We start from the raw sequence: 17,857 nt of genomic DNA on the forward strand, positions 1-17,857 counted from the left end.
GGCCTTTAATGATGAGACTTTTGTTTTTGTAATCGGGCTCTTAAAAATTATAAAAACTTTGGATTTAGATTTATCTGCCAATATATCGGTTATCGGCTTTCAAAAATAAAGAATTATCGGTTATCGGTCTCGGCCAAAATTGTAATATCGGTGGATCTCTACTGTACAGAATACGTACTATATACTGCAGAAACAGCATGCATTGTATTGTGCACATATAGAGACAGGAAGCTGTTTATTTCTGGTCCAGTCCAGCTATCAAAACCACTTCCAGCGATGATCTAACAAAACTAATAAAAACAAGAATTGTCCGACTTCAAGAGCGTCTGAAGACTGTACTGGGATGCACCGTTAAACAGGGAAACTAGCTCACATACTCAAACTAAGTGAGATCTGACTTCCTCCGATGTCGTCTGGGTCTCAGCGACACCCAGGGTGAAATCAAAAGGGATTCTGGGATGTTTTCACAGTTCATCCAGGGCTTGACAGTGTGAGCGTTTCATAGACAGACAGACAGACAGACAGACAGACAGAGAGACAGACAGACAGACAGACAGATAGATAGATAGATAGATAGATAGATAGATAGATAGATAGATAGATAGATAGATAGATAGATAGACAGACAGACAGACAGACAGACAGACAGACAGACAGACAGACAGACAGACAGATAGATAGACAGATAGATAGATAGATAGATAGATAGATAGATAGAAAGATAGATAGATAGATAGATAGATAGATAGATAGATAGATAGATAGATAGATAGATAGATAAGACCTATTCTGCTTTTTTTCCATGTTCCTCTGTCTTTAGTGTGTGTAGTGTTGCTCTATATCAGTGTCAGTGTTCCTGAACTCCTGAAACGCCTCCATTGTAGTCTTGAGTTTCTTCCGGGAACAAACACGCCACAATATTCCTCATTATAATAATTCATACGCAGAATAAAGGGGCGGGGCCTGGTTGAGTTAGTTAGTAGTGTGTTAAACTGACGGTTATGATAAGGGGCGGGACATTTCCCAAACACACTCGAAGCGTTCGACCAATCACAACACACTGATCCAGCCGACCAATCAGTCAGAGCACAGTGTGCTTTTCAGAAGGAGGGGCTTCATAGAGACAGGAACTAAACAGAGCGTTACTGACAGACTGGGAAGAGAGGAGCCGCAACAATGGAGAATATGGGGGAAATAATCAACATTCAAGCATGAAAAACACATTTTAACTACACTACAAAGTTTTGTTTTTTTTAAAGGGGTGGTGTAAAAAAAGATGTAAAATAAGTCAAATAAATGATGTCCCCAGAGACAAAAACACTCGCTATAAACACTTTTTGTGTTTCCCTTTAAATGCAAATGAGTTGCTGCTCCCGGCACAGAGGGCGGAGCTTCAAGAGCTCCTGTCCTTTTACCTCACACACATGCACTGAAAAAAATTTTTTTTTTTGCCTTTTATGTTCAAACCAGATGAAGTCAGACAATGATGGAGAGACTCAAGAAGAAGTGACAACATGTAGAAGCAACAGGACATTTCTGAATGGTTATTTAATGAATTTATGAAGCTTATGTGTAGTTATCTTCTAGTCATTGATTAGCATAGTCTTGATAATCTATAACTCGTGTTCAGGGGGCGGGGTTTATGTAAATTCTAGGGTTGGTGATGTCACTAACCCGGGAGGAATGTGGTGTAGTCTCTACCAGCCGTTTGTTGTAGTCCTTAAAAAGCGATTTCTTTAAAAGCAAATATCTCCCTTTGCTTTGAACTTTGAGCATTGTAACTTTGCAGATGTTGTTTATGATCAACAGCAACATTACACACTAACTAACGTTAGAAAAGTCAAATCATAATCAACCACCCCTTTAATGCGCTCCTAAATTTTTCATCTCATCTCTCTCTCCGGAGTATCCGAAGCTCGTGTAAAGGATTGACCATCTTCTGAACGGGGCGGAGGAGCAGCAGCTCATTTGCATTTAAAGGGACACACGCGAAAAAGGCGCGTTTTTGCTCACACCCAAAAAGGGGCAACTTTGACAAGCTGTAATAAATGATCTGGGTGATATTTTGAACTGGAATTTCACAGACACACTCTGGGCACACCATAGATTTATATTACATCTTGTGAAAGGGGGGTATATTATGTCACCTTTGAACATGGGGAAAATAATGAACATTCAAGCATGGAAAACACATTATTTGATACACTTTCACTACGCTTCATTGTTTTGGACTCACCTCTCTCCCTCCTCGGCGGTGGACGTCTTCTCCTCGTGCTCCTGTGATGAGGTGGTGCTGACGGCGCTGCGGGCCGGGCTGCTGTCGGCGCTGGTCGTGGTCGCGGGCGGAGCCATGTTGGTGTTCTGCTTCAGCGTCTGAAGCTTAGCGAGCGGGATGATGTCACAGCTCTGTGGGCGGTGCCAAACGGTGCACTGGGTAGAAGCGTTATAGTAGTAGAATCGGGACGTTTTGGAGTCGAAAAGCTCCCACCACTGGTCCTGTCCGCTGCGCTTGATCCGCACGCCCGGCGGGGCGTCCCAAACACACTCACCCGTCAGCAGGTTAGCGTACATGCGCTCCCGGGTGCGCGGCTCGATGATCTCCACCCATTCCAACCTAAACACACACACAGAAACATGCTCTATGCTGAACTAATGATCATTTATTTATAATGAATTAATGGATGGCATTAATAATAAAAACAATTCCAGTCATATTTTTACCACAAAACCAAAGAGGAAATAATATATATATATATATATATATATATATATATATATATATATATATATGTGTGTGTGTGTGTGTGTGTGTGTGTGTGAATATACACATAATATAATTAATATAAAACGTTGTTTTTTTTTGCTACGTGAGTAATATTCCAGTTACAGTACAGTAATATTTAAATATAATGTGTTACAGTGTTTAAACTTTAATTGTCATTACAAAACATCATAACGGTTCTTTATGCATACACTTTCATTAAAAAATAAATTAAAAAATCTTTATGCAAAATAATTAAAAGAATATAATTGGGTTTTGGGGTTGACTATGTTTTGTGAGATGCACCTACAGAAAGAGAAAGCCATGATGTCAGAGAGAGGACAGTCATACAGGATTACAGTCATATTATATAGAGTCATCATGATTTATCATACGAGTCACGAATCACGTTCAGGATGTTTTTTTACCAACATCATCTGTGTGTGTGTGTGTGTGTGTGTGTCTGTGAGAGTGTGTCTGTGTAGCTGGAAACGATGTTAGTCTATTTGTACAGTGTGTGTGATATACAACATAAGCAGCAAACCACAACTGGCAGTAAGATGCTTGTTTCACAAGATCACTTCATCTGTTTACATGGTTCATAATTTATAAGTCTGAATAAAAAATGGAATAAAATCTTAAAACTTAAATGTAAAAACTAAAAATATTTTGAGGTCTACATGTTCAAAAGCTGAAACGAAAACATTTCCTCCCTCAAGCCTGTGTGTTTATCTGTGTTCAGATTTTATTTTCACTGTGTGTGTGTGTGTGTGTGTGTGTGTGTGTGTGTGTGTGTGCGTGTGTGTGTTTTGGTTTATATTACATTATGGGAACCAAATGTCCCCACAAGGATAGTAAAACCTGAGATCACCTCCATTGTGGGGACCAGCCAGCGGTCCCCATGAGGGAAATGGGTTAATAAACATACTAAATTATATATTTTTGAAAATGTAAAAATGCAGAAAGTTTCCTGTGATGGGTAGGTTTAGGGGTAGGGTTAGTGTAAGGGGACAGAATATATAGTTTATACGGTATAAAAACAATTACGTCTATGGAGAGTCCCCACAAAGATGTGTGCGCCTGTTTGTGTGTGTGTGTGTGCGCCTGTTTGTGTGTGTGTGTGTGTGTGTGTGTGTGTGTGTGTGTGTGTGTGATAATCAGCTCCGTTAATCCCATAGTAAATTTCTTCTGATCCTATAATCAAATCTAATCTGTCCTGATCCAGGATAACCTGATCGTTCAAATCCTGCTGAAAGCATTTTTGGGAAGCTGGTCAGAGGGGATTCTGGGTAATTTGATCTGTCTGGATCTTCCATCTGAATGTGCTGAAGCATATGATCAGATTCCACTCCTCAGGATTTCAATATGTTCACCTAATGGATCTTCACAAAACTGTGTTATTCAGGAGGTGCTTCGGGTGTCTATTCATAAGACAAGTGCTCGAGACTCGAGATCACGGTTACGTTCGGCTGTTGGGAATGCAGTTCTAGATTTGCTGTACAGTGACTGATGAAACCACAAGGCACCAGTGCTGGGGAAAGTTACTTTTAAAAGTAATGCATCACAATATTGCGATAACTAATTGCGATACTTAGTTACTGTAACGGGGTTTAGATGTTATGGGAAGAAGGAGGCGGGAACCGGCGGACATTCAAACATATTTAATCAAAATAAAACAAATACAAAATGAAAGTAAAAGCCAGCAGCCCCTCACGGACGACTGCTGGCAACACAAACCAAAAACAACACATCAACTAAAACACAGGCCTGTCCTCTCTCGCTCTTCACTGTCGTCGCTCCTCCTTTATGCTTCCGCTCCTCCGTGAGAGATGCGAGACCGGTGCGTCGCGCACGTGTCGCTCATTATCAATCGCGCCACCGGCCTCGCGCCGTCCTCCCACGGCCCTCGGCCTCGTCCTGCTCGCCACATACCCCCATCGCCCCTCGCAGGCCGGGGGGCACCCACGAGACTGCGCTTACTCCCCCTCCCCCCCTCCCCGGGGGGACCGATCACGGCGGCTGCGGTACCTGGGCTGGAGGTATGGATAGACGAGGTGAGGGAAAAGGAGACGGAAGCACGAGGAGCGACAGAGACGAGAGAGGGGAGAGAGGAAAAAAAAAAAAAATTCTTGATCCGGTTCCCGGACACACTGCCGCTCGGTCCTCAACCAGCTGAGAGTCACTCGCGGTGCCATGCGATGGTACTGGACATCCGTTGGGGAACAGCTCGACGCTCCTCCGCCTCCTGGCGGACGGCGATGGCTCCTCCGGTTGAGGGCAGCCGGCAGCGAGTCTCCCGTTCCCTGCTCCGCCCCCCATCATGGCCGACGGCAACAGGCTCCGGCCCACGGCAAACGGGACTCCTCCGCTCCCTCTCGGACGGCAGCCACCCCTCCTCGACCCAGGAGCACGGCAGCGAGCTCGAGCTCCGTCCCCCCAGTTCTTCCATCGCTCCAGCACCATCGCCTCGGGCAGCAATCGGCGGCCATCGCTCCCTCGTGCTGCCCGACCTCCTCAGCACCGCGATCCCCCCCAGCAGCGAGGGCTCTCCGACAGCATGTCCCTCCTTCTTCCCGGGTTTCGGCACCAGTGTAACGGGGTTTAGATGTTATGGGAAGAAGGAGGCGGGAACCGGCGGACATTCAAACATATTTAATCAAAATAAAACAAATACAAAATGAAAGTAAAAGCCAGCAGCCCCTCACGGACGACTGCTGGCAACACAAACCAAAAACAACACATCAACTAAAACACAGGCCTGTCCTCTCTCGCTCTTCACTGTCGTCGCTCCTCCTTTATGCTTCCGCTCCTCCGTGAGAGATGCGAGACCGGTGCGTCGCGCACGTGTCGCTCATTATCAATCGCGCCACCGGCCTCGCGCCGTCCTCCCACGGCCCTCGACCTCGTCGTGCTCGCCACAGTTACTTTTTATGGAAAGTAATGTGTTACATTTTCTTAGCTGGGCTTGCTTGTTTATTTTTTATTTTTAATAAGACAAAGCCCTATTTTTGGCAAATGTAAAGGCCATTGCACATCAAGGGCCCTATTTTAACTATTTTAAATGTGAAACGCAAGTAACTTTGTGGGCGGGTCTTGGGCGCTGTTGCTATTATACCGGCGGGAAAAATGACTCTTGCGCCCGACGCAAATCTAAAATGTTTTGGTCTGAAGTTGCTTCATTATTCATAGATGTGGTTTGGGCGTAACGTGAAATAAACCAATCAGAGCGTCATCTCACATTCCCTTTAAGAGCAGGCGCGCTTGTTCCATGGCGGATTGCTATTATAACGGCGGATTTGCCAGGAGCGGTTCACAGCCGAGGAGACCGACGTTCTCATCAGGGCCGTAAAACTCAGAGAAGTGACATTGTGGATGGAGAAACACACCCAGATTAGCTTCGGTTAAACAGGCGTATGATAATTTGGGTAAATGTGTAAGCTAGAATTATGCCTATTATTCACATCTTCATGGACACAACAATGATTTCCCTCATGTGGTAATATTTTTCCTTGTAATAATGAATGGTTTGCAAAAATGAGAACTGCTGCGTCTGTGTGAGAAGCAAAGTGTATGTGAGTTGTGCACACGCTACATTGATTATGGCCAAGCATGCGCCCTTAAAATAGCCTCTGAATAACACGCGTGGAATTGTTTTCTGAAACTGCAAAATAGCACCAGGGAACGTTTGCGCCGGAACACGCCTCCTCTTTTCGCTGAACCGCCCCCGGGAGCGCAAGTTCATTCCCTAATTTACCGACGTGCGTCTGTGGAGGGAGAAGTCCGCTGTGCGCGGGTGAGAAATAGGAATGATACATGCGTCGGTGTACAAAGTCAATTGCGCTGGGTGCAAGATAGGGCCCAAAAAGTGAAAAGAGCAAAAGTGAATAAGCCTAAAGCTGAAGGAAATGCAGATTCACTCCTGTACAGTAGAGGGCGCCGCTCAAACAAACCTTTCTCACAGAAGAATAGGAATGCAGGAGAAGAAAGATCAACACTCTTACTTCAGAAAAAAATAAAAATAAATGAAACACAAATGTGATGTTTATTTAAAGTCATGTTTGCGTATTTGTATGGTTAAATTGGATTATCGAAGGCCAGCAGCAAAGACATTGATTAATAAAGTGAAATTAAATACATAAAGTATAATTGTGTTATATAACATTATTGGTTGTTCTGAGTTTGCATTTCACTGTTTTTATTAATTTTGAGGGATACTGAATCTGTTTTTTGTGCAAGTGAGATGAGTAATCCTCACATTTAGTCTAGAACTATAATGATAACCATCATGTTTCCACACAACGCCTCTGCATTTACTCATGATTTCTCTTAACAAGAGGACAGGAGCTGTCATTCAATAAATGGGGAAACTTATGGGTTAACTTAACTTGAATTACTCATTTGAATCAGATATTTTGTTGTAAATTTAAAAGTAATTTTAGTTTGCTAGTTACTTAATCATATTTCTTTTTTATGTAACTTGCATTACTAAGATACATGTTTTAACAATATATTTAGTTCAGTTATCATCCCAGAAATACACTAAGGTTCATAAGCTTGGGTTAGTACGATCTTTTAACTTTTTTGAAAGAAATGAATACTTATATTCAGCAAAGATGTATTAAATTGATCAAATGAGACAGTAAAGACATTTATAATGTTGCAAAAGATACAAATAAATGAACTTTTGAACTTTCTATTCATCAAATCCTGAATCCTATTCCTGAAAAATAAAATGAATCACTGTTTCCACAAAAATATGACTGTTTTCAACATTGATAATAATCATAAATGTTTCTTGAGCATCAAATCATATTAGAGTGATTTCTGAAGGATCATGTGACACTGAAGACTGGAGAAATGATGCTGAAAATTCAGCTTTGATCACAGGAATAAATTACACTTTACTATATATTCACATAGAAAACAGCTGATTTAAATGGTAATAATATTTCACAATATTTTTACAGTATTTTTGATCAAATAAAAGCAGAAGAGACTTCTTTCAAAAACATAAAAAATCTCACAGAGATTATTGAAAGGTAACATTAGTGATTGTTTAAACCCTCTCAGCGTAATGGTTTGATGACTGTGATCTTACGGGTGGAGTGGAACAGATGCACTGCTATTGATTGAAGGCTTTCTGCTGCAGTGCCGTTAACAACCGCAATTACTGAGCGCCTCACAAAGACGCCCTTTAACACGGCGCCACTCATCATGCAGTGGGATTTAAGGCTGTCAATCAAACACGCTGCTGTCATTCACCGAGCGGTCAAGGCGACCACAAAAAGCAGCAGGTGAAATCCCAGAGCCGGTGTATATAATGCAGAACTACAACTCAGACGAATAACACACAATTATTAAGATCAGAACTGTGCCGTATGATTACACTTATCTTAGTTTTGCATTCTCAAAAATGGCTCAAACGCTTTGTCCTTCAGTCCAGATGCAGATGCATCAGTGTATTGCTGAGACACACTGCAAAAAATGATGTTCTTCCTCAGTATTTTTGTCTTGATTTTCAGTTCAAGCACCTAAAAATTCTTAAATCAACATGCATTCGGAGACATCAACATTTATTTGAGATATTAAGTCTTGTTGCCTGAGAAAATGTATCAAAATTAAGTGAGTTTAAGCAAATAAAATTCTGCCGATGGGGTCAGAAAAATAAACTTAATCCAAAGGGGGTAAAAGATTATTTCTCTTACCCAATTGGCAAATATATTTCAAGCATAAAATCACTAATACAAATAAAAGCGTTTATCAGCCGAAACTGATTTTTGGCCGATACATCATTGCATCTCTACTTAATATCTTAATTCATTTTCCTTCTCAAGTAAATGCATTTTGATTTAAGAATGTTTTTAGATATTTGTGCTGGAAAACTACACAAAAATACTGAGGATGAACACTATTTTTTTGCAGTGCAGAAGGTCAAAGGTCACATGGTGACCATCTTCTCATCAGTCTATTAACCTCTCCAGCTCCTTTATATCTATTTTCCTTTCTACGACCTGCCCTTTACCTCTCTCACCGATTCTATAGAGATATCCTCACCTGTCCTTCATCATGCAGATAAACCAGGGCACAGGGATTTGACGAAAACGCTCCGCAAATGACAATGAGAGTTCATCTGATAACAGGAGAAAGAGTTAAACACGGACTTGTGACTTCAGGCTTCTACAGAATCATAACTTCAGAGCCTTGTGGCTAACCTTGAAAGGTTTATACGGTATAGATAAAAATCAATTTCTCTGTGTATGTGATACAAGGGACTTTTACTTCTCTGCAACACGACTGTTGCTCTTTACAGAAAAAGAGAGAAAGAACAGGCAGAAAAGGAAACAGAGAGCGAGAGAGAGAGAGAGAGAGAGAGAGAGATAGAGAGACAGATCCTCAGTGAAGTGAGACGGATGCTCGTATTAGACCCATAATTCTCCATGTTCTTCACTAACACGCATCACCTTGGCCGCAAACCTCATTTTAAAGACTGCACACTGTTATTAATGGTGTTCGCTCGAGTCAAGCATCACTACAGCTCATACTCATGGTTATGGATTTGAACTGACTGCTAAGACTAAGCATTAAATGCTTGTGCTACAGACATGAATGGCATTTGTGAGCAACCGTCAAGCAACCACCTAATAATGCCCTAGAAACTACCCAGAAATCACTACTAACTGCATAGCAACACCCTAGCAACAATCTAGTTGTTGTAGCAAACACACAGTAATCCCTAGTAACCACCTAGCAATGCCTTAGCATCCACCCCAGAATATCCTAGTAACAACATAGCAACATCCAATCAACCACCCAAAATACCCCAGGAACTGCATAGCAACACCCTAGCAACCACCCAGAATTCCCTAGTAACATTAAAGCAACATCCAATCACCCACCCAGAAATCCCTACCAAATGTATAGCAACATCCTAGAAACAACATAGCAACCTCCTAGCAACCACCCAGAATATACTAGAAACCCAATGCATAGCAACATCCTAGCAACCACCCAGAATTCCATAGTAACTGCATAGGAACATTTTAGCACCCTTTAGAAGAACACTTTAGTAACTGCATAGCAACGCCCAAGCACCCACCCAGAAATCCTAACTGCATAGCAACATCCTAGTAACAATCTAGAATATCATAGAAACCATACAGCAAGTAGTAACCACCCAATAATCCCTAGTAACCACACAGCAATGTCCTAACTACATAGGAACATATTAGTACCAACCCAAAACACTTTAGTAACCGCATAGCAACACCCTAGAAACTAACCAGAATTCCCTAGTAACCTTGCAGCAATGCCTTAGCAACGACCCAGATTCCCTTGTAACTGTATAGCAACATTCTAGCACCCAGCCAGAATACCTTGCTAACTGCATAGTAACACCCTAGAAACTACCCAGAATTCATTAGTACCCGCATAGCAACACCCTAGAAGCTACAATTCACTAGTAACCTCATAGCAACGACTCCTTGTAACTGCATAGCAACATTCTAGCAAGCAGCGACCCAGAATATCCTAGAAACCATACAGCAACATTGTAGCAACCACCCAGTAATCCCTAGTAAACACATAGCAACATCCTAGCAACCACCCAGAATATAAGTGCCACATAGCAATGGCCTATAGCAGCCAGCACCCATATTTTCTTTGGAAAAAATTGTGACGTATCTATCTGTAACGGTTTAAATGAAGTAAACAACACCCACGAGATTCATATTTCTCTGCAAAAGCACAATTTAGATTTAACTTTACAATGCAAATGACAAACATTTTTCCTGAATAATTCATGTAAGTGCTTTAGCAAAAATCCAAGCTGCACATTTCTCTTTTGAGCGCGACGCATGGCGTTTCTGTGAAGGTGTTTTCCATTTATGTTCAGCCAAAGGTGAAAAAGACAGGATGAAAGAGAAGCGGATGGCAGAGGAAGAGAGAGATGAGTCAATCAGGCCTGTCGCCGTAAAAGTCAATTAGTAGAACGGACACTGACATCTAATTTCAAACAGAATTAATGGAGCGATTGCTGTCTCCAACTCATGAAGTAAAATCTATTTATAGATCGAGATCACAGAGAATCCAGTGGGGTCAGAGCGACTTAAGACATTTTGCACAAATAGGTCACAAAATACAGGCAAAATTATTTAACAAATAATAGTTTACAGAAACGGGTTCAGAAAGGAGGTGCTAATAACCCTGGAGATTCTGTTCACCCACATCAGGACGTCAAATCTGGGATTCAACTGAATAAAACAAAATATTACGCTAAAAATGTTGTGTAGAATTTACAATTTTCACTCCAAAATAAACAGCAAGTATATAACACATTGAATTTTGACATTTTGAAACTGAAATAATAATAATAATCTGATAAACTAAACTAAAAAAAAAAAAAAAAAAAACATTTTTTACAGTGTAGTTTATGCTTATTGATAAACTTCCAAATTAAGGAATAATTGGAATATATATATATATATATATGTGTGTGTGTGTGTGTGTGTGTGTGTGTGTATAAATATAAACAGTAACTTTGGTATAGACGTGTATTTAGTTTAATTTAAATCATTGTATAGCTTTTAATCAAATTATTATTACTATCTTGTGCATGTTTGAAAATATTTATTTTAAAAATGTGAATTTAAGACTGAAATTTTATTTTCTTGTAAAATGTACTCCAGTAATCTTTGTTTAACAACTCTGAATTTTTTTTTTTACATTACGACATAAAATAATAACTTTGTTTTTGTTTTCTGTTGATTTTTTAGTTTAATTTAATTAATTTTATAACCTTTAATTTAATTATTATTATAAAAAATTATTGTTTACAGTGTAGTTTATGCTTATTGATAAACTTGCAAATGAAAGAAAGCATATGCAAAATAACTTTGCTATAGACGTGTAACGTGTATGTAATGTAATTAATTTGATAACTTTTAATTAAATTGTTATTATTACTATAATCTTGTGCATGTTTAAAAATATATTTGAAATAAATACATTTTTCTACAAGTACATTTAAAAAAAAAAAACGCATTAACAAGGTCAAATTGTGAATTATGTGTTGTTGTGGCTGGACCGTTTCTCTCAGCTCTTTTCCACAGACATAATCTGACGCCTCGACATACCGATCATCATTTATCCTAATAAAACCACATCTATTCGCTCCTCTGGATCTCGCAGCGCCTCAGATTCATCAGATATATGTGTCGCAGTAGCTCTGCATTCATCCTGACCTTCACACAAGCTGAGAAACCTGGAGAAAACTGTGTGTGTGACTGCAGTGAACACACTGAATCTGCATCACGACCGTTAAGGGTTTTTCAGTGGCTGGTGGAGATATCTGGTAAAACAAGGGGGTTGATGGTTAATACAGTGCACAAGCAGTCCATCTGAAAATAAACCACAGCAGGATCATCAGACGGGGACTTGGGTCACTTCTTTAGGGGTTTGTTATGCAATAATGACTGGCTGACTGTATGTGCATATAATATTTAATATTATTATCAGGATCAGCCAGAAGTTTTACTTGTGAATTTCGAGCAAATATTGTGTAAAATACATGTTTTTAGTTTAGTTTCAGCAAATTGTATCTCTTTTGCACCATTAAAATGTTTCACAGATACATAATGTATGCACATAAAGTGGGGTACAAATGTGTTAACACATGATATTTATTTTCATTTAAAGGGGTGGTATAATGCCCTAGCTCCAAATGCCCCACAGATATTTTTATATAGCATGTTAAAATTGACCATTTTTAAGGGTGAGCAAAAACGCACCGGTTTGTGTCTGTTCCTTTAAATGCAAATGAGCTGCTGCTCCCGGCACAGGGGGCGGAGCTTCAACAGCTGCACTCACACACAAATGCACTGAAAATTTCAAAAACTTTTAGCCTTTTATGTTCAAACCAGATGAAGTCAGACAATGATGGAGAGACTCAAGAAGAAGTGACAACATGTAGAAGCAACAGGACATTTCTGAATGGTTAGTTGATGAGTTTATGTAGCTTATGTGTAGTTATCTTCTAGTCATTGATTAGCATATTCTGTCTTGATAATCTATAAATCGTGTTCAGGGGGCGGGGTTTATGTAAATTCTAGGGTTAGTGATGTCACTAACCCGGGAGGAATGTGGTGTAGTCTCTACCAGCTGTTTGTTGTAGTCCTTAAAAAGCGATTTCTGTAAAAGCAAATATCTCCCTTTGCTCTGAACTTTGAGCGTTGTAACTTTGCAGATGTTGTTTATGCTCAAACAGCAACATTACACACAAACTAAAGTTAGAAAAGTGAAATCATACTCAACCACCCCTTTAAAGAAGCTCTATGTAGAATTCAGAAACACGCGTTATAGCGACACCGGTGGCCGCTAAGTGAACTGCAGCAGCACTTATTGCTGACGTACAAGAGACTGAACGTGATTCAAAACCCTGATAATCTCACAGCGAAGGTCTTTTTCATTCTTTGCTTAGAAAAAAAAAAACTACAATTTTAAATAAATTATTATTAATTTAACAGTTAAAGGCAGCAGCTATAAGGTGTAATATAAGGGAATGAATTGGTGGCGGGAGCAAATAAGTTCTACTTCTTTCCACTCCCTTTCGAGCAAGTATTATATGTGGAAATAATGTATGTGGATATGTGTATCACAATTGTAATGTGTATATATGTGTGTATGTGTATTTAGGTATATATGTACATACACACATGTGTATATATGTATGTGTATAGTTATTATTTGTAATGTATGAATATATATATATATATATATATATATATATATATATATATATATATATATATATGGGAGATAAGCTGTTAAATTTTTTCTATGTATACTGTGTTAGTATATATTATTATTTTTTTGCTCGAAATAAACTTTAATCAAATCAAATCAAAAAAGTTTGAAATATTGCAGCGATACTGTTAACAAACATCCAGACGCTGATTGAAAATAATCCAAGATATTTGAAATGAACAAAGACATTTGCTTTACTGGTTTCCACCCCCTCTTTCAACCACAAAGACCATTTGGAGTTCCCAAAGGCTCAGAGGGGCTGATAGTGATCAAGGCCTGTAGGACAAGATGTGTGAACTTCGGGGATCGATGAATTGTCATACCTTTAGTACAATGGGGGAAGTTGTAATGATCTGATTGGTCAGTTTGAACGTCTCACATTTGGGTTTTAGTCACATGGTCAGGGAAAGGATACAACAAGATTGACCATAACCATATTTTGTCATTAAAGGGGTCATATAATGGTACATGCACTTTTACAAGTTGATTGTACTGAAATGTGTGTTGGCGGTGCCTGTACACAACCATCATAAAATGATTAAAATCCATCCAGTGTTTTTTTTTAATCTTCTTATATGTTTTCCCCCATCTCAAATCAAGCCGTTCGATCTTGTGACGTCACAAAATCGACGCCCCTCCCACGATTGTTGATTGACAGCAGCGTTTCAACACAGACCCGCCCTCGCTCGTGAGCGAGCTGTCAATCATAGTCCGCACGTCATTGTTGATACGCTGGAGCACTGTCTATGAGCAGAATGGCGTCTAAGCGATTGTGGTGTTCTGTTCTTGGGTGTAATAAGGAACACAGCATCATTTTGATGTTCCTAAATCCGAACCGCTGAAGACGCAGTGGCTGATTTTGTTTTCGAAGGGAATATTCCCCACGATCAACGTCAATGCTGTCATGTTTGCGCGAATCATTTCACCAGACTGCTTTACAAACGAGGGTCAGTATAAAGCTGGATTTGCTAAGAAGCTGCTCCTGAAAAAAGGATCAGTACCAACTATTTGTGTTCCTGCTGCACCTCCAGAAGAAGAAGTGATGTAACGTTTTATTAACCTTTATATTAATCTTTATATTAATCTTTGCAAATCGCTTGCACGCTTCACAATGAATGCGACTGTTTACACTCAGGGTACATTACGGCATGTTTTCTATGTACGACGTTCTCAATATAATTCATAATCCCACGTTTATAATGAATGACGCGTTATGGTTATTGTGTTATTGTGTTACAAACGGTGTACGCACAGAACAGAGGGGCGGGGTGAGCAAAGCTCATTATCATTTAAAGACACATGCACTGAAACGCCGTGCTGAAAACAGAGCTGTTTTTGACCAGGTAAAATGAGTGTTTTCTTACAATACTAATGAGAATTTTTAATTAAAGTGTATTACAGACTTTTAATTTAGACTTGATTTGGTATTGACTTTGAAGTGCTACATATTGCAATACAATATCGTCACTCTCTATAGCAACACTCTCCCACATATTAAGCTATTGTAACTGTGATTATTTCCGTAGTTGGTATAGGTGGCAGTGGGTGGAGTAGACAAGAAATGTACAGTTTTCTGCCATCTTGCTAATAACGTTTCTTCAGTCATTCGGCAGTCTTGCAGACTGAACCCCTGCGATCCACCCTTACAACGCCGTCCACTGCTGAGAGCCACGTTTATATCAATATGTAAATATGTTCTGCGTGATTTCCTTTCAATAACAAAATAAACACAACAGCATGACAGCATTGAGAAACAGCAGTTCAGAAAGAATCTGATCATAGCAATGTGGATGTTTGCATCAGTTCTGCAAGTACTTTGATTATAAAGTATAATTATATACTATATACAGGGTGGGCCATTTATATGGATACACCGTAATAATATGGGAATGGTTGGTGATATTAAAGTCCTGTTTGTGGCACATTAGTATATGTGAGGGGGCAAACTCCTCAAGATGGGTGGTGACCATGGTGGCCATTTAGAAGTCGGCCATCTTGGATACAACTTTTGTTTTTTCAATAGGAAGAGGGCCATGTGACACATCAAACTTATTGGTAATGTCACAAGAAAAACAATGGTGTGCTTGGTTTCAACGTAACTTTATTCGTTCATGAGTTATTTACAAGTTTCTGACCACTTATAAAATGTGTTCAATGTGCTGCCCATTGTGTTGGATTGTCAATGCAACCCTGTTCTCCCACTCTTCACACACTGAATGGCCCCCAAGGTCTCCCGATCTGACCCCCTTAGACTTTTATCTTTGGGGTCATCTGAAGGCAATTGTCTATGGTGTGAAGATACGAGATGTGCAGCACCTGAAACTACGGATACTGGATGCCTGTGCTGGCATTTCTCCTGCGGTGTTGCTATCAGTGTGTGAAGAGTGGGAGAACAGGGTTGCACTGAATCGGAATCGGCGGAATCTGCACATCTCAATCGGGGGTCAATGTTTCAAGAAAAACTGAAGCTTCCCCGGGCGCCGCCATTGATTAGCGGACCATCACCTGCTGTTAGCATCCCATTGACTCCCATTCATTTTGGCGTCACTTTGACAGCGAATAACTTTACATCTGAGGCGTTTAAAGACTCCATTGTTTATTTCTAAAGAAACACGAAAATGTATAAAATGCTCCATTACCTTATATCTTACGTTATGGCCCCGTAGAAGCAGTTTTTGTAGAAATAGGCTAACGATTGCGTCATAACCACGCGACTCTCTGTCGCACAGTAGAGAGATTACCGTATGGACAGGAGGAGAAGCTCGCGGGCGATCGGGGGGACGTGGAGGCAAAACGACAAAGCAATTAATCAGAATACCTAGCAAAAGTGTCTCCTGCTCCAGCTCATGGACAGCTCCTCCTCACGCTCTCCGTCTCTGCAAGATTCGGAAGGGAATGATTCAGATTTCTCTCGGCACAGCTACTAGAAGACAGACGGGTTGCTCACGTCACATCTACGTCGTCAAGCTCAGTGTGAGTCTGCGCAGTCGCTCCGCCATCAGGAAGAAGAGCTTCTAATTGACTTCACTTTTGAATCCAATGGGGTCGCTGTGTCCATTTCTTTTACTGTCTATGATCTCAATTCTCCAGCGGCAGCCATCTTTGTTGTAAACGAATTCAACCCAAGCGCTCTTTGGTGACGTGGATGATTACGTTACTGTTGATCATCTGTCCATCATCGTATAAAGCCCGCCCTGACAATTCGATTGGTCCGAACAGCTCTGGTTCGAGCATAGTTGCTCCAAGTCCGGACCGAACTTCCCGACCTCAAATATTGTGGCCGTGGCTAAATTCGGCTGGCATCCAGGCTATGAATTTAATGTAAATATTAATGTGTCTCTTAATGGTAAAAAACCAGAACGTTGTTGCTTGTGTGTACAGCATATGTGTACGTCCATGTGTAAGTCATTCTGATAATTTTACGGTAATTTACTGGGATTATTGTGTGAAAGGGGCTATTGATCATGTGACTCTTGGTACAAACAATATTGACGCATCGATGCACAAGATGAACATGTCATTAAATGTAACTTGTACTGAATAAGAAAGGAAATGAATCAGCAATTTATCAGCCATCGGGAGACCCAGCATCAGTGTCAGCTATTGAAAAACACACACTGACTGAAAACTAGAATGACAGTATATAAAGTAAACAGAAAAGGAAAAATACATTGCGGTGTCTCAACTGTAAGAGTGTGTGCAGACCAAACAAGCTGAACTCAGAATAGCTGATAAAAACGAGCCTCCCTTCAGGACTTTGGGTGTTTATCGAGCCGTAGTGAATCTCTCCTGTCACTCGGCGCTGGAGCCGTCACACAGATAATGTGTGTGTGTGTGTGTGTGTGTGTGTGGGATTACTTGAAAGTCAATCAGTAATCCCACGGGATGCAGTGAGAAGTAATTAATGCGCACATTTCCAGAAAGTTTTGTTACAGTATTCTAACAAGCTGGCCTCTGTCAGGCTGCGCTTCACATCTCAGAGGACGAGATCATTTGGGATTCGTAAAAGCAAAGTCATGAGAGAACGAGATCAGTTCGTATTCTCCGTTCACCTGCAACTGTGCGAAACATGTCAATTCGCATGGAGTCAGTGCTAAAAGTTTGCTATAGTTAATATTACACAATAGAGTCTAGGTGACATCAGAGGAGACAAAAATGATACAAGATTATGAAGGCTTTTGTGTTGATTTGTGAAAGTGATTGACTTCGCAAACACAGCTGATAAACCTTAGTTGCACGCCGAACAAAAACAAGTCAAAATGAAGAAATTTGGAGGTTGTTTTGTGGGATTCGAAC

General features: G+C 40.4%; 1 protein-coding gene across 1 annotated transcript in view; it reads right to left on the minus strand.

Annotated features, from left to right (window-relative positions):
• The window catches only part of arhgap39 (Rho GTPase activating protein 39), a gene marked incomplete at both ends in the record, with an annotated part of 69,323 nt that overhangs the window by 31,984 nt on the left and 19,482 nt on the right, over nucleotides 1–17,857 (minus strand). Inside the window, one exon of the mRNA XM_081378118.1 lies at nucleotides 2,237–2,614. Within this exon, the coding sequence (XP_081234244.1) occupies nucleotides 2,237–2,614 (378 nt within the window). The remainder of the gene's footprint in view (nucleotides 1–2,236; nucleotides 2,615–17,857) is intronic.

The sequence above is a fragment of the Scardinius erythrophthalmus genome (genome assembly GCF_964197995.2).
Source record: "Scardinius erythrophthalmus genome assembly, chromosome: 11".
In the NCBI taxonomy this organism is placed as follows: Eukaryota; Metazoa; Chordata; class Actinopteri; order Cypriniformes; family Leuciscidae; genus Scardinius; species Scardinius erythrophthalmus.